This window comes from Lissotriton vulgaris, unplaced genomic scaffold, assembly GCF_964263255.1.
Source record: "Lissotriton vulgaris unplaced genomic scaffold, aLisVul1.2 SCAFFOLD_2706, whole genome shotgun sequence".
NCBI lineage: Eukaryota > Metazoa > Chordata > Amphibia > Caudata > Salamandridae > Lissotriton > Lissotriton vulgaris.
In genome coordinates this window covers 137,173-154,641 of record NW_028254054.1, presented here as the reverse complement: position 1 = coordinate 154,641, position 17,469 = coordinate 137,173, and the positions used below count along the sequence as shown (strand labels likewise).

The following is a 17,469-nucleotide window of genomic DNA, read 5'->3' as shown; positions in this document are numbered from 1 at the left end:
TCAGTGGACCGAGACCTCTTCTAGAGGGCCTTTTATTTAACCATGCAGCCACGAGTTTCAATCCTAGCGGATGCTCTCAGCGTTTCATCCTTCTGGGGATGATAAAATGAGCACCACGAGGTGTCATTAACATGTGTAAGCAGTGCCAAGAAGCAGCTTGAGTGATGAAGGAGCACTTCACCCCCGCACTTTAGGTGCAGCATCAGGGAACAATCAGTACAATGCTGGACGTCTGAAAGCGGGGCCCTCGGGAGGATATCAGAGGGCCCCTGGGACAGTGTCATGCGGTGCTGATTGTCGGAGGATTCTTAGTACAATGGTACAGGGCCCTCGGTACAGTCTCGCCGGATCTGTTACTTGACACCCCTGTCATATGGAGCACAAGTGCTGGGTTTTAGCTAGCACGTGTTGCATTCTGGAACTTGTGGTTTCATTTTCGACCTCTTAAGTATTGGCTCACATGAGCCAGAGTTGTACTATCGGCTAAAAGGCAACTCTGGGTGCACGGGTCGGACATGCCACAGGGCCACTGAGTATGGTATGACGCCCCTCACTACCAGGCGACCCTCAGTACAGAGCGAGAGACCCCTGACTGGAAGGGCCCCCAGGAGCCAAAGGAGTATGAAGCACCTTGCAATGTCAGGGGCCCCAGGGGGCCCTCAGGGTGATGCAGGGGAGCCCGTGGTGTCAGGGGCCCCAGGGGGCCCTCTGGGTAATGCAGGGGAGCCCGTGGTGTAATTGTAATTGTAATTGTAAAAATATTTGTTAAGCGCGGTTGCTGCCCGTAGGCGTCCAAGCGCTGAGTTGAAGCAGAGAAGTGACGGGAAGAGGAGCTAAGGTACATAGGATTTGGCAAACAGCAGTGTCTTTAAGTTTTTACGGAATGAGAGGAGGTCTGGGTTGGACCGGAGTGAGAGGGGGAGAGCATTCCAGAGCCTGGCGGTATTCAAAGAGAACAGCCTACCCCCAGACCTGGCTCGCTTCACTCTGGGAACAACGGCGAGGAACGCCTCCGTCGACCGAAGGTTCCTGTTAGGGTGGTAAGGGATGACAAGGTCGTTGTTAATGGCTGGGCCCGTTTTCCAGAAGGCGCGGTGCGCCAAGCACAGCGCCTTGAAGGCCACTCTCTGCCTCACTGGCAACCAGTGGAGACTTTTTAGAGCAGGTCTGGCTGACTGGGTGCGCGGAATTTTCAGCAGGGTACGTGCTGCACAGTTTTGTACAACCTGCAATTTTCGAAGGGTCATCTCAGGTGCCCCCACGTATAGGGCATTGTTCCAGTCCAGGCGAGACTGGATAAGACCTTGTACCGCCACCTTTTTGGCCTCTAGGGGAAGTAGCGGGAGAACCTTCCTCAAGATTCTAAGTAGGCCAAAGCATGTGGCGGACAGTTTTGTGGCCTGGGTGGAGAAGGAGAGTTTGTTGTCCAGCCACACTCCCAGGCTTTTAACACTTTCCTTAGGGCTGGGGGGGGGGCCCAGTGCACTGGGCCACAAGGAGGTGAAAGGCATAGGAGAGGTTGGGCCTAGGAGCATGAGCTCCGTCTTTTCTCCGTTTAGTTTTAGGGAGGAGTTGGTCATCCATCCCTTAACGTCCTCTAGGCATTTTAGCAGATCGGCTGGTGTTGGACAGGCCACGTGAAAGGCTTGCTCCCTCCCCGCACGACCAGGCCCGAGCCTGGCTCTTCAGGTGTTACACGCAACAACCCCCCGTTTCCCGTCTCATATGGGACCCCTGCTCCTGGACATCTCCCCATCATGGGCCCGATTCCCTACCGGCCCTCTCGCCCGGCCTGGGCGAGCGGCCTCATGTACACGTTGAACAATACAGGGCTCAGGGAGGATCCCTGTGGTACTCCGCAGCTCAGGGGTTTGCTAGAGGACACTGTCTCTCGGTCGAAGATCTGAAACGACCTCCCAGACAGAAAGGAGTCAAACCACCTTAAAGCGTCACCTGAAACTCCGATGTTATAGAGACGGTCCAGCAGGGTGGTATAGCTGACCGTATCGAAGGCGGCACTTAGATCAAGGAGGATCACTGCCACTGATCCTCCCTGGTCCAGTATCCTTCTAGTTTCTTCGGTGACCGCTAACAAGGCGGTTTCCGTGCCATGCTTCGGTCTGAAGCCTGTCTGGGATGTGTGTAATAGAGAGTGGTCCTCCAGGAACTGGACCAGCTGCGCGTTTATATACTTCTCTAACACCTTGCTAGCCCAAGGGAGAAGTGAGATGGGGCGGTAGCTGGAGTGGTCATCTGGGTCTAGGCTGGGTTTCTTCAACAACGCCCGTACCATGGCCTGCTTCCAAGCTGTGGGGACAGAGCAAGCGGATATGGACGTATTTAGAAGATCCAGGATTACAGGCAGGGTGGCTTTGCTTGCCTGCATCAGGACTTCTGGAGGAGCAGGATCACAAGGAGAGCCCGACTTGACTTGTCGTGCCACTTTGCTTAAAGTGTCGAGGTCCAGAGGAGGGAAGTGCTCGAGGGAAGGCTGGTCTGGGTGAAGAGGTGGTCTAGGGGGGAGTGGATTAATCGCATCCGGGGTTGTGGCTGCAGTTGGGAAGGTAGAGTAAATTTTTAGAACTTTGTTGTGAAAGAAATCCGCAAGCTCGTTGCATTGGTCCTGGGTTTTGTTAGGAGGGGGAGCCGTGTTGGCACTGGAACATTGCTTTATAATTTGGAAAATTTCTTTGGGCTTAGATTTCGCTTCTAGTATTTTCTCAGAGTAGTGGGTTGCCTGGGCCGTTCTAATCCCTTCTCTGTAGGCTTTGATCGCCTCTTTGTAGGAAGCCTTTTTATCTGGGAGGAAGTCTAAACGCCAGGCTCTCTCTCGTTGCCTGCAAAGGCGTTTTAGCTGTCTTAGAGAGTCGGAGAACCAGGGGGCAGATTTCTGTAGTCTCTTCGAGGAGGATCTACGAAGCGGGAGGATCGGGTCTAGCGAGTGGGTGATCCAACTTTCATAGTTGACGTTTGCCACATTGGGGTCTAGGCAGGGTGACGGGCGAGTGGAGTCCAGGTTATGCAGCCAGGACTCCAATGGGAGTTTTGACCAGTTCCTCCTGGTGGTGACTTGGGGAGGTAACTGGGGGGTTTTGTGTGTGACCCAGGTAAACGGGACCAAAAAATGGTCTGACCATGGAAGGGGGGTGGGTTGATCAACAGTTAGATCCAGGCAGTTACTAAATATGGGGTCAAGTAAATTGCCTTTTTCATGGGTCGGGGCTGCAACCAGTTGGGACAGTTGGAGAGCTTCCAGACCATCTAGTAATTCCTGAGCAATGTGGTCTGAGGGGGAATTAAAATGGAGATTAAGGGTGATGCAGGGGAGCCTGTGGTGTCAGGGGCCTCAAGAGTGCCTCAGGGTGATGCAGGGGAGCCCGTGGTGTCAGGGGCCTCAAGAGTGCCTCAGGGTGATGCAGGGGAGCCCGTGGTGTCAGGGGCCCCAAGGGGCCTTCTGGGTGAAGCAGGGGAGCCCGTGGTGTCAGGGGCCCCTGGGGGCCCTCAGGGTGATGCAGAGGAGCCCGTGGTGTCCGTGGCCCCTGGGGGCCCTCAGGGTGATGCAGGGGAGCCCGTGGTGTCAGGGGCCCCAGGAGGGCCTCAGGATGATGCAGGGGAGCCCGTGGTGTCAGGGGCCACCAGGGTGATGCAGGGGAGCCCGTGGTGTAAGGGGCCCCAGGGGGCCCTCAGGGTGATGCAGGGGAGCCCGTGGTGTCAGGGGCCTCAGGGTGATGCAGGGGAGCCCGTGGTGTCAGGGGCCCCAAGGGGCCTTCTGGGTGAAGCAGGGGAGCCCGTGGTGTCAGGGGCCCCTGGGGCCCTCAGGGTGATGCAGGGGAGCCCGTGGTGTCCGGGGCCCCTGGGGGCCCTCAGGGTGATGCAGGGGAGCCCGTGGTGTCAGGGGCCCCAGTAGGGCCTCAGGATGATGCAGGGGAGCCCGTGGTGTCAGGGGCCACCAGGGTGATGCAGGGGAGCCCGTGGTGTAAGGGGCCCCAGGGGGCCCTCAGGGTGATGCAGGGGAGCCCGTGGTGTCAGGGGCCTCAGGAGGGCCTCAGGGTGATGCAGGGGAGCCCGTGGTGTCAGGGGCCCTCAGGGTGATGCAGGGGAGCCCGTGGTGTAAGGGGCCCCAGGGGGCCCTCAGGGTGATGCAGGGGAGCCCGTGGTGTCAGGGGCCCCAGTAGGGCCTCAGGATGATGCAGGGGAGCCCGTGGTGTCAGGGGCCCTCAGGGTGATGCAGGGAAGCCCGTGGTGTCAGGGGCCCCAGGGGGCCCTCAGGGTGATGCAGTTGTAGTGTCGGAGGCCTCAGCATGTCCCAGAGGATCCTGTGAGGGCTGGGGGGGCAGTCTCTCCCCCTCCTTCCCTCTGCCCCCCCTCCCCCGCTGCCATGGTGACGGAGGACGCGCCCCCCCTCCCTCCCCGGAAGAGGCCTCGGAGCGGCGGCGCCAGCACTCGAGGCCGGAGACGGAGGCGGAGCGGGCCCGGAGCAGCATGGGGCCCCCGGGGGCCGAGTACCTGGGTGAGCGGCGCGCAGGGGTCCGGGGGGGGGACGGGGGACGGTGTAAACATGGGGGGCCCGGCAAGGGGGCGCCTAGTCTCAGACGGTGTGGATGGTGCTGCGGGGGGGGGGGGGGGGAGGGATCCGGCCGTGAATCTGCGGGTACACAGGCTGCCCCCCCCCCAAGAGCTGAAGAGGCGGGGCCCCTGGGGTGCACCCCGGGGTGTGGTTAATGCAGCTGGGGGAGGGGTGTCAAAAAGGCCCTGCAGCTGGAGGGGAGAGACCGGGGGGGTGGTGGGGCATCGGTCCTCAATCGTTTCAGATTCCTTCCTGGACACGCGAGCTCCCCGCCCTGCCCTGTGCACAGCGGCCCTGATCTGTAATGACAAGACCCCTTTATCTGCAGTGGCAAGGCTTGTTTGTAAGACAGGAGATGTATTTGAAAAGTGTTTATGGCTTGTCTCTGCTGTACACCTTGGAGTTACCTGCCGCCAGGTGTCCTGCAGCTTACTACCTGTGCCTTGTGCTGTCACCTGCCGCCAGGTGTCCTGCAGCTTAATACCTGTGCCTTGTACTGTCACCTGCCGCCAGGTGTCCTGCAGCTTAATACCTGTGTCTTGTACTGTCACCTGCCGCCAGGTGTCTGCAGCTTAATACCTTTGCCTTGTACTGTCACCTGCCGCCAGGTGTCTGCAGCTTAATACCTGTGCCCCTTACTGTCACCTGCCGCCAGGTGTCCTGCAGCTTAATACCTGTGCCTTGTACTGTCACCTGCCGCCAGGTGTCCTGCAGCTTAATACCTGTGCCCCTTACTGTCACCTGCCGCCAAGTGTCCTGCAGCTTAATACCTGTGCCCCTTACTGTCACCTGCCGCCAGGTGTCTGCAGCTTAATACCTGTGCCTTGTACTGTCACCTGCTGTCAAGTGTCCTGCAGCTTAATACCTGTGCCCCTTACTGTCACCTGCCGCCAGGTGTCCTGCTGCTTAATACCTGTGCCCCTTACTGTCACCTGCTGCCAGGTGTCCTGCAGCTTAATACCTGTGCCCCTTACTGTCACCTGCCGCCAGGTGTCTGCAGCTTAATACCTGTGCCTCTTACTCTCACCTGCCGCCAGGTGTCCTGCAGCTTAATACCTGTGCCTCTTACTCTCACCTGCCGCCAGGTGTCCTGCAGCTTAATACCTGTTTCTTGTACTGTCACCTGCCGCCAGGTGTCCTGCAGCTTAATACCTGTGCCTCTTACTCTCACCTGCCGCCAGGTGTCCTGCAGCTTAATACCTGTGCCTTGTAGTGTCACCTGCCACCAGGTGTCCTGCAGCTTAATACCTGTGCCTTGTAGTGTCACCTGCCACCAGGTGTCCTGCAGCTTAATACCTGTGCCTTGTACTGTCACCTGCCGCCAGGTGTCCTGCAGCTTAATACCTGTGCCTTGTACTGTCACCTGCCGCCAGGTGTCCTGCAGCTTAATACCTGTGCCCCTTACTGTCACCTGCCGCCAGGTGTCTGCAGCTTAATACCTGTGCCTTGTACTGTCACCTGCCGCCAGGTGTCCTGCAGCTTAATACCTGTGCCTTGTACTGTCACCTGCCACCAGGTATCCTGCAGCTTAATACCTGTGCCTTGGACTGTTGCTTGCTGCTATTTGTTCCACTCTAGGCCACACCAGTCCACTCTACTCTGCTCTACTCTCCGCTAATCTGCGCCACTCTACACTATGCCATTCTACTCTGTGCCTCTCTATTCTGCGCCATTCTACTCTGTGCCTCTCTATTCTGCGCCATTCTACTCTGTGCCACTCTATTCTGCGCCATTCTACTCTGTGCCTCTCTATTCTGCGCCATTCTACTCTGTGCCACTCTATTCTGCGCCATTCTACTCTACGCCACTCCACTGTACTCTGAGACACTCAACGCCACTCTCCTCTACCCCACTCTACTCTGTGGCACTCTACTCCACTCTCCTGTACTCTACACCAATCAACTTTACACCACTCCACACCACTCAATCTATGGCACTCTATCCACTGCAGTCGACTCTACGTCACTGCACATCACTCCACTTCACTCTATGCCACTCTGCTCTACACCACTGTACTTTTTGCCACTCCACTCTATTCAAATGCACTCCACTTTTTTTTTCTTTTTTCTTGCCAATACCCTAGTGCAGGAAATAGCCGCCGACCACCACAGTATGCTTTCGAGTCCTGCCCCCAGATTTTTTAATAAGGCACGGACACTGGCGCATAGAAATCTGATTGGCGGAAGAAGGAAACCGATGCACAAGCAAGGGAGACCTGCAACTCTCCATCTAGGCCTTTTACTAGCCTGTTGGACCAAAAGTGTACCTGGAAAAACCCTGTCAAAGGTCCATGGAGCAGGGGATGGCATAATCATAGGACCGGGGAAAAAAAAAAACAACCCGGGTGCTCTAACTCCATTTTACCAAACAGTTCCAAAAAGCAATCCTTTTCTTACTACAGGGTCTGGCCATGTCCAACTTGGAGACTTCATACATTGTCGACATCCAGCCCTCGAATGTTGAAGGGGCTGCATCCACCCAGTACCTGCAAATCGGCCTCCTAGCCAAGAGGATAGCATAGAACAAAACGGATCTAGCTTGCCCAGTGATACTATCTTCTATTCCGAAGATAATCAGTGGAAGAGATATGCACAGTGTGGTCTTAAGCATAGAAGATAGAGCGTCCATCACCTTCTCCCAGAAATGACAAATGGCAGGGCAGTCTTTAAACATATGAACGTCCGAAGCCTCGGGTAAATTGCATTTATTGCATTTTTTCCCCATCTGATATTTGGAAAGCCTCTGGGGGGAGAGGTATGCTCGATGTAACGTGAACAAGTGGTTTCTTTTAAGCCATACTGGTTTCACAAGCTTATATAACATTAAATGAACTCTGCCAGTTTTGCTCCCCCTGGTCTCCCTTCTCCTCCTCCCAAAGCTTCTCAGGGAGTTTAAAGTCGCCATCTATTTCTTCTAGAATCGCCCAATACCAACATGAGACCTCCTTGCCCCCCCCCTGGCCTTGTAACCAGTAGATTTTCCAGGTTATTGTATTTACCCAGGGGGATCCCCTTCCTAAGTAGTGCCTGGGCCCAGCTGATCAGTTTCAAATACTTAAATCTAGAGAGGCGTGGTCCAACTCTCCCTAGCAACTCCTCCCAAGATAGCATTGAGCCACCTGCCACCAACTCTCCCCATGATAGCAAACCAGCATCCCTTATAGGACTCGCCAAGCTGCCTTTAAGAAATGGTGGAGTACCAGGCGAGTCCCACAAGGGTGCCACATTAGAGAAATAGCCGAGCCCCAGCTTTTTTCTCATTATAGACCAGCTTCTAGCCAGTGAATGTAGAATTTTTTGCCTCACTTTAAAAAAAACTTTTGGTCTCCAAACTTAAAGAGAAAGCCTGCATATGGAAAACCGGAACCCTCCAGCATTGCTCGAAACATCCTACCTCCAACGTTATCTAGTGGTATCTTTAGCAACATTCTAGAGTAGGATAATTCGTACGCCCAGGCATAGTACCGCAGGTCTGGTAACGTTAACCCTCCTTTTTGTCTACTCCTCCTCAACTTTTTCCAAGAGAGACGTGTGGCTCCGTACCTCCAAAAAAAAGAATTTATATCTTGTTGGCATTTAGCTATTTGTTTGTTGTTGAAGGCCATTGGAATGGATTTAAACAAAAAGGTATATTTTGGCAGGATTGACATTTTAATCAGGTTTGTCCTCCCAAAGATGGTTAAAGGGAGGTGGTTCCATGCCTTAAGCTTTTTACGACACTCGTTATGTACACGCTCTAGATTTTGTGCGGCGATCTTACTGACATATTGTACAATTCTAATGCCTAGATAGCGCACAGATGTCACGATCTCTCCAAGGAAACTAGTGGTATTCCAAGCCATTATTTCCGTTTTTTCTGAGTTTATCTGATATCCAGAGATCTTTCCAAACTCCTCTGCCCTCTTAATTACAGTGGATAGGGCCTCGTCTAGATTAGATGTCATTATGAGGATATCATCCGCATATAGGGCTACCCGCTTCTCCCAACCTCCAAAGCAAAAAGATGTTATATTAACCTCCTCTCTGAGAATCTGAGCAAAGGGCTCAATGTAGAGATTAAATAGAAGGGGGAAAGCGGGCAGCCCTGCCTAGTACCTCTTGAGATGTTGAAAGGCTCTGTCAGGATATTGTTTACAAGAAGCCTGGCTGTCGGAGCTTTATATATAAGAGATACCATGCAGCAAAAATTTTCCGGTAAATCGAATTTCCTCATAACTGCGCCCAGAAAGGCCCAGTTGACCCTATCAAAGGCCTTTGTGGCATCAAGTGTAAAGGCAGCAAGAGGGAGAGAGAAAATGGTAGTGATGTTGATTGCTCCGACTAGATCTTGAGTGAGGTCTGCTAAATGTCTGCCTTTAATAAAACCCCTTTGGTCGTCATGAATAATGGAACTTGCCACCGCTCCTAGCCTATCCACCATAATAGCAACAAAGATTTTGTAGTCGCTATTGAGGAGCGATATCGGGCGATATGACCCACATTCTTTCACATCTTACCCTGGTTTAGGTATTAATACCACTGTGGCATCATTCCAAGTATTAGGGGGATCCCTGCTTCCCAGAAAAATTCCATTAAAAACAGAGGCCAGGACCGGAGCAATCTCGCTGCTTAGGGCCCTGTAGAGTTCACCTGGTAGCCCATCCGGCCTGCTGCCTTGCCCCGCCTCACATGCCCCAAAGCTCTACTAATCTCCTCCACAGAGAGCTCTCTTTCCAAAGTCTTGCTTTGGTCCATTGATAGCTGAGGGGTGAAGGTTTCAGGCTTCCCTCGCTGCCGTGTCCTCACAAATATCTTCTCTATAGATAGCCTGAAAAAAATCTTTAAAGGCACCCCGAATTCCTAATTGAGTTATCCGAGGGGTCACTTCTCCCTCCACCTTGATCTCCCTGATATAGTTCCGAGCTTGGTTTGTTTTGGTTTTCCAAGCAAGAATTTTACCCGCCGCCTCTCCAAACTCAAAATGAGAATTCTTGCTTGCCTCCCACCGTTTAGCCACCCTGTTCTTTAATAGAGTACACAGTAATCAGTCATCAGCACTGCGAGGCCTCCGGGCAGTTATGCGCTATATAAATGGAATTTTTCATTTCATTTCATATACATTCCAATTGCGATTTTAATGCACCCAATTTTTCATGATCCGCATCTGTGCCCATACTAGCACCAAAGTTGTTTTCAATATCTTTCATCTCCGCTTCCAGACTCTCAATACTTTCCTTATATTTCTTCCTCCTAAACGAGGACCGGCTCCTGATGCACCCCCTCCAGAAGGCTTTCAGTGCATCCCACATAACGGGAAGAGCAACTGTGTCTATATCAGCCTCTAAAAAATGCTGAGTTTCTGTCCGGAGAAAAATGACCTCATCCTTCTCTAGTAGGATAGTACGGTCAACTGACCATGAGACCTGAGGTCTTTTGTAGCCAACTTTTAATGTAAATTCTATGGCTGAGTGATCGGACAGGTGAGAAGGAAGATAAGAAACATCCATCAAGAAGTCACTCCACTTTACAGCACTCTACACACTCTACTCTGTGCCACTCTGCTCTGCTCCACGCCAATCTATGCCACTCTCCTCTCCTCCACTCCACGCCCCTCTACTATAAACCACTCCAGTCTACCCCGCTCCACTCTACGCCACTCTACACACTCAACTCTGCACCACTCTACTCTACGCCACTCCACCCCACCCCACCCCACCCCACTCTACCCCACTCCACTCTACTCTATGCCACTTCACTCTGCTCTGCACCACTATACTCGCCGCCACACCATGACACTAACTTTGAGCCATGCTGACTAGCAGCCACACTGCAGTACAACATGGCTAAAAGTCATTGGCAAAACCAATAGTTGTTGCATAGGTGAGACCGAAGCTTATTTTATCTTTACTCTCCGTCACTGTCAAATTTTACCTGGCAGTGACGGACAGCAAAAAAAAGCTATCAGCCCACCCCCTCTAAAGTGGGCAGACGGCTGGATGGCAAACTTCCAATGCCAGCACTCGAGGGCATTGCAGGAGCCGGAGTAGGCATCGCCATCGACCTTTTTAGGGTCCGCCCAGCCCTAAGTCGGTAGCTGGACTGCGAGTTTGGCGGAGGGGGTCCTCGTCGACGCTGGGGTGGGGTACCCTCTCCGCCAAACTATACATCCCCCCTTCTAGGCTGTCCAGTAGGAGCAGTGAAAGCAGACTCGTGCGGGAGTGAACGTTGGCATCCAATAATAACACACGTCATCACCTTGAACAAAGGTGCATCTCCTCGCAGATATAAACTGAAAGTCAGGAGGGCCTGGATCGAAGGTTCCAGCGTTTGTCCCTCTTAGGCCGTGATATCAAACTGTGTTTCCAACGGTGCAGCACGTCACTGGCTTGAAGATGTCTACTACCTGCCAAAGTGCCAGCCACGCTTGGCACACAGCGCTTTGAGGCACTGGGTGCGCAGGTGGAGCACAGGGGTCTGAATCAGGCTGACTGACACAAGATCATGATTGTTGGGGCTGTGTGGTTGCGGTTGCTTAAGGCTCCTCGCGCCTCATGGTTTTACAGCAGGGAACCCCTCGAGTGACCCTGGGCTGCTGGACGCTCGTGGTCAGAGGTCAGAGGTCAGGGACAGAAGATGACAATTAAACTCTGCACCTCCACGGACCGCGGCGGTCAAGACGGGCAGAGTCCTGGGGGTTGAGCTCCCAGAAACCCCCCGGTTAGGGCCACTGTGGGAAGTCGATATGTTGTTTGATTTCTTTTTTATTTAGGGAATTTGTATAACACTCGGTGTCCCTAAGGCGCAGGAAACAAAGATGGTCTTAATTGTACGGCAGGCAAGGTGTTAACAAGCATTTGCAATGCGATCAGTTTTTGCATTTGCAAGAGTTTACGCTATTGGCATTGTAAATGACTGGGCCATATGTGTCAAAAACGATGTTTGCGATTCTCAAATTGCGATTTTTAGCAAATCGCAATTAGAGAATCGCAAAAGGTAATGTATGCAGGATTTGCTAAAAATTTAGCAAATCCTACATATTCCTTATTTGTGAATCGCAAATTGAGATTCGTAAATAACGAATTCCTCCCCATTCATTGCTATGGGCTAGGCGGCCCATAGGAATAAATGGGAAGACATTTTCAATTTGTGATTCGCATTTAGAGAATCGCAAAAAGTAGAGGAGTTGGCCTAACGGCTAGGGCAGTAGACCTCGAATCTGGGGAACTGGGTTAGAGACTCGGCAATGACACTGAACATCCTGTGATTCAGGGCAAATCTCTTAATCTCCCCGTGCCTAACTAAAATGAATGTGTGTCCTCATGTAACGTAACTGGTGCTATGTAAAGCGCTCTGATACCCGATTCGGGTCAAGCTTGTGCTATTTAAAACTCTGGAAAAGAAAATAAAAAATAAAAAAATTGCAATTTCAAGGGTGCCAGGGTGTCAAAAGGACACCTTGTTGCACCCCTGAAATATCTATGTGTGTGCACATGGAGCGCACATGTATGTGTGCCACATGGCACTTTGAAAAATGCAAAAAAAGTGCATTTTACAAAAAAATTGCAAATTACCACCAACTTGAAGTTGCTGGTAATTTGCAATTCCTTAAGGCCAAATCGCACCTTTTCTGTGCTTCCTACATTGCATGTAAGGAATCACAATTTGCGATTCTTCAAATGCAATCTCAAAATAGGGAATCGCAAATTTTGCGATTCCTTATTTAGCGAGTGGTTTTCTTTCTCATACATTGCACATAGCTAAATTGCGATTGCAAACGCTGAAATTCTGTGAGTTTTAGCTTTTGCAATTGCAATTTAGCTTGATACATATGCCTCAATACCTTTTATTTATGTGCTTTCAAAATCAACACATACATAAACGGCATTGTCATTTCTAATGCCAAAAGCTCAAACTCTGGTAAATGCAAGACCCGTTTCATGGCGGCCACGCCCCTTTCCTTAGAGCTGCTCCTGTATTCAGGTGACAGCAGCGCGTCTGAAGAAAGGGGCGTGGCCACAGCTAAAGTGAAAGCATGTCAGGGGGCGCTTTTACCCAAAAAACCTGTTTGCTCACCAACAAATGATAATTGATTTCCCTTAATATCCTGTCTACACGCGCACGCGGATCTTCTGTTTACCAATCTGTGTGTAAAGGCCCCGCGCACAGCTGGATTAGCCCGTTTGTTACTTCAACCAACATCTACTTTGTGCCCCGAGTAATACTTTGTAGTTTTCTAACAGACATGCAGGTGCTTGTGTTAGAAGTGACTGTTTGAAGGTGTGCCATGTACAACTTATTGTGCTAAGCACGTGACCTGAGCTGACGTCAGGCCATGTACTGAACGAGCTCCAGGGAACCCCCTCCGGCACTGTGCACGAGCAGTGAGCAGCAGAGGGGCCCCGTGGCCTTGGTGAAGCCAGGGCCCCTCTAATGGGAGCCGAAGCCCCCCCAGACCAGCTCCAGCCTGGGTCAGATCTCCCCAGTGAGCAGCAGAGGGGCCCCGTGGCCTGGGTGTAGTCAGGGCCCCAGTGAGCAGCAGAGGGGCCCCGTGGCCTTGGTGTAGTCGGGGCCCCAGTGAGCAGCAGAGGGGCCCCGTGGACTTGGTGTAGTCGGGGCCCCAGTGAGCAGCAGAGGGGCCCCGTGGCCTGGGTGTAGTCAGGGCCCCAGTGAGCAGCAGAGGGGCCCCATGGCTTTGGTGTAGTCAGGGCCCCAGTGAGCAGCATAGGGGCCCCGTGGCCTTGGTGTAGTCAGGGCCCCTCGGAGGGGAGCACGAGCCCCCCAGACCAGAAGAGGGACCCATGGCCTTGGTGTAGTCAGGGCCCCAGTGAGCAGCAGAGGGGCCCCATGGCCTTGGTGTAGTCGGGGCCCCAGTGAGCAGCAGAGGGGCCCCGTGGCCTGGGTGTAGTCAGGGCCTCAGTGAGCAGCAGAGGGGCCCCGTGGCCTTGGTGTAGTCAGGGCCCCAGTGAGCAGCAGAGGGGCCCCATGGCCTTGGTGTAGTCAGGGCCCCAGTGAGCAGCAGAGGGGCCCCGTGGACTTGGTGTAGTCAGGGCCCCAGTGAGCAGCAGAGGGGCCCCATGGCCTTGGTGTAGTCAGGGCCCCAGTGAGCAGCAGAGGGGCCCCATGGCCTTGGTGTAGTCAGGGCCCCAGTGAGCAGCAGAGGGGCCCCGTGGACTTGGTGTAGTCAGGGCCCCAGTGAGCAGCAGAGGGGCCCCGTGGACTTGGTGTAGTCGGGGCCCCAGTGAGCAGCAGAGGGGCCCCGTGGCCTTGGTGTAGTCGGGGCCCCAGTGAGCAGCAGAGGGGCCCCGTGGACTTGGTGTAGTCAGGGCCCCTCGGAGGGGAGCACGAGCCCCCCAGACCAGAAGAGGGACCCATGGCCTTGGTGTAGTCATGGCCCCAGTGAGCAGCAGAGGGGCCCCGGGGCCTGGGTGTAGTCGGGGCCCCAGTGAGCCGCAGAGGGGCCCCGTGGCCTTGGTGTAGTCAGGGCCCCAGTGAGCAGCAGAGGGGCCCCATGGCCTTGGTGTAGTCAGGGCCCCAGTGAGCAGCAGAGGGGCCCCATGGCCTTGGTGTAGTCAGGGCCCCAGTGAGCAGCAGAGGGGCCCCGTGGCCTTGGTGTAGTCGGGGCCCCAGTGAGCAGCAGAGGGGCCCCGTGGACTTGGTGTAGTCGGGGCCCCAGTGAGCAGCAGAGGGGCCCCGTGGCCTGGGTGTAGTCAGGGCCCCAGTGAGCAGCAGAGGGGCCCCATGGCCTTGGTGTAGTCAGGGCCCCAGTGAGCAGCATAGGGGCCCCGTGGCCTTGGTGTAGTCAGGGCCCCTCGGAGGGGAGCACGAGCCCCCCAGACCAGAAGAGGGACCCATGGCCTTGGTGTAGTCAGGGCCCCAGTGAGCAGCAGAGGGGCCCCATGGCCTTGGTGTAGTCAGGGCCCCAGTGAGCAGCAGAGGGGCCCCGTGGACTTGGTGTAGTCAGGGCCCCAGTGAGCAGCAGAGGGGCCCCATGGCCTTGGTGTAGTCAGGGCCCCAGTGAGCAGCAGAGGGGCCCCATGGCCTTGGTGTAGTCAGGGCCCCAGTGAGCAGCAGAGGGGCCCCGTGGACTTGGTGTAGTCAGGGCCCCAGTGAGCAGCAGAGGGGCCCCGTGGACTTGGTGTAGTCGGGGCCCCAGTGAGCAGCAGAGGGGCCCCGTGGCCTTGGTGTAGTCGGGGCCCCAGTGAGCAGCAGAGGGGCCCCGTGGACTTGGTGTAGTCAGGGCCCCTCGGAGGGGAGCACGAGCCCCCCAGACCAGAAGAGGGACCCATGGCCTTGGTGTAGTCATGGCCCCAGTGAGCAGCAGAGGGGCCCCGGGGCCTGGGTGTAGTCGGGGCCCCAGTGAGCCGCAGAGGGGCCCTGTGGCCTTGGTGTAGTCAGGGCCCCAGTGAGCAGCAGAGGGGCCCCATGGCCTTGGTGTAGTCAGGGCCCCAGTGAGCAGCAGAGGGGCCCCATGGCCTTGGTGTAGTCAGGGCCCCAGTGAGCAGCAGAGGGGCCCCGTGGCCTTGGTGTAGTCGGGGCCCCAGTGAGCAGCAGAGGGGCCCCGTGGACTTGGTGTAGTCGGGGCCCCAGTGAGCAGCAGAGGGGCCCCGTGGCCTGGGTGTAGTCAGGGCCCCAGTGAGCAGCAGAGGGGCCCCATGGCCTTGGTGTAGTCAGGGCCCCAGTGAGCAGCATAGGGGCCCCGTGGCCTTGGTGTAGTCAGGGCCCCTCGGAGGGGAGCACGAGCCCCCCAGACCAGAAGAGGGACCCATGGCCTTGGTGTAGTCAGGGCCCCAGTGAGCAGCAGAGGGGCCCCATGGCCTTGGTGTAGTCAGGGCCCCAGTGAGCAGCAGAGGGGCCCCGTGGCCTTGGTGTAGTCGGGGCCCCAGTGAGCAGCAGAGGGGCCCCGTGGACTTGGTGTAGTCGGGGCCCCAGTGAGCAGCAGAGGGGCCCCGTGGCCTGGGTGTAGTCAGGGCCCCAGTGAGCAGCAGAGGGGCCCCATGGCCTTGGTGTAGTCAGGGCCCCAGTGAGCAGCATAGGGGCCCCGTGGCCTTGGTGTAGTCAGGGCCCCTCGGAGGGGAGCACGAGCCCCCCAGACCAGAAGAGGGACCCATGGCCTTGGTGTAGTCAGGGCCCCAGTGAGCAGCATAGGGGCCCCGTGGCCTTGGTGTAGTCAGGGCCCCTCGGAGGGGAGCACGAGCCCCCCAGACCAGAAGAGGGACCCATGGCCTTGGTGTAGTCAGGGCCCCAGTGAGCAGCAGAGGGGCCCCGTGGACTTGGTGTAGTCAGGGCCCCAGTGAGCAGCAGAGGGGCCCCGTGGCCTTGGTGTAGTCGGGGCCCCAGTGAGCAGCAGAGGGGCCCCGTGGCCTTGGTGTAGTCAGGGCCCAAGTGAGCAGCAGAGGGGCCCCATGGCTTGGGTGTAGTCAGGGCCCCAGTGAGCAGCAGAGGGGCCCCGTGGCCTGGGTGTAGTCAGGGCCCCAGTGAGCAGCAGAGGGGCCCCGTGGCCTTGGTGTAGTCAGGGCCCCAGTGAGCAGCAGAGGGGCCCCATGGCCTTGGTGTAGTCAGGGCCCCAGTGAGCAGCATAGGGGCCCCGTGGCCTTGGTGTAGTCAGGGCCCCTCGGAGGGGAGCACGAGCCCCCCAGACCAGAAGAGGGACCCATGGCCTTGGTGTAGTCATGGCCCCAGTGAGCAGCAGAGGGGCCCCGGGGCCTGGGTGTAGTCGGGGCCCCAGTGAGCCGCAGAGGGGCCCTGGGGCCTGGGTGTAGTCATGGCCCCAGTGAGCAGCAGAGGGGCCCTGGGGCCTGGGTGTAGTCGGGGCCCCAGTGAGCCGCAGAGGGGCCCCGTGGCCTTGGTGTAGTCGGGGCCCCAGTGAGCAGCAGAGGGGCCCCGGGGCCTGGGTGTAGTCGGGGCCCCAGTGAGCCGCAGAGGGGCCCTGGGGCCTGGGTGTAGTCGGGGCCACTCTAATGGGAGCACGAGCCCCCCAGACCAGCAGACCTGAATTGGGGGGTTTCTTTAAGAAGAAAAGGGTGAAGGTGTGAAGGCCTTGATTTCAGCCCCTGGGGGTTACTGCAGTCGGCATCCCGACAGGCCCTGTTGTGCGACAGACGACGACCACCCATGAACCCATCAGCACTGACCGACCCTCCCCCCCCTTCCCCCCTCCCCACACACGGAGAAAACAGAAACCACTCACTTGTGTTGCTTTGTCCAGTATCTTCCCTCAAACATAGAAATACCGGCTCTTCTGGCAAAATCCTGGCACGCATCAGCATTTCATTGCATCTGAACGTGCACTCCAGATGTGCTGCAAACTTAAGAAAAATGATTGTATGCACTTATAAAGCGACATCGCAAAAGTAATTTACAAAAACAAAGGCTTTCTGGCCCAGCCTGGATATATACTCAAGTTTAACATTAGACGTTAAAAGGTCCGCAGAAGAGATTAATAGTGCCTTGCGGCCATAGCTCAGGGCACATCTCGTTGAACGCTTTAGCCTACATAACATTGCATTCTGGGAGTTGTAGTTTCATATTTAACAATGTAAGCATGAACTGACAAAATCCCAGACTTCTAATCATTGTGAAAAACCAACACAATAATGTGTTTTACTGTGCTTTATAATACTTTCTAATAAAAAGGGAACTGTATCACCACTCAGATTATCTCACCAGAGCCCTTTGTTTGATGTCACCGCGATCGGAGTGACACATTTAATAGAAGTAAAGAAATATTCAAAAACTGTATTTACTTTCATATCGTTCTGCAATGGGTTTATACTGGAGAAAATATTACAAATTTGCAAACACCTTGATCTACCTTTTGAGCCCAGTGTGACTAATATACTGCATTTCATTAATATAGCTTTAAAATAAATATACTTGTTTTACTGGGGTTACTGTGCTTATAGTCTGTTTTACTGCTGTCCACAC

The 17,469-nt window shown here is 55.1% G+C and overlaps 1 protein-coding gene across 1 annotated transcript in view; it reads left to right on the top strand.

The window, feature by feature from the left end:
- Positions 1–4,416: 4,416 nt before the first annotated feature.
- LOC147660673 (centriolar satellite-associated tubulin polyglutamylase complex regulator 1-like) overlaps positions 4,417–17,469 on the top strand; it is a gene marked incomplete at its 3' end in the record, with an annotated part of 139,677 nt that continues 126,624 nt past the window's right edge. The window contains exon 1 of the mRNA XM_086951546.1: positions 4,417–4,510. Within this exon, the coding sequence (XP_086807672.1) occupies positions 4,483–4,510 (28 nt within the window). The remainder of the gene's footprint in view (positions 4,511–17,469) is intronic.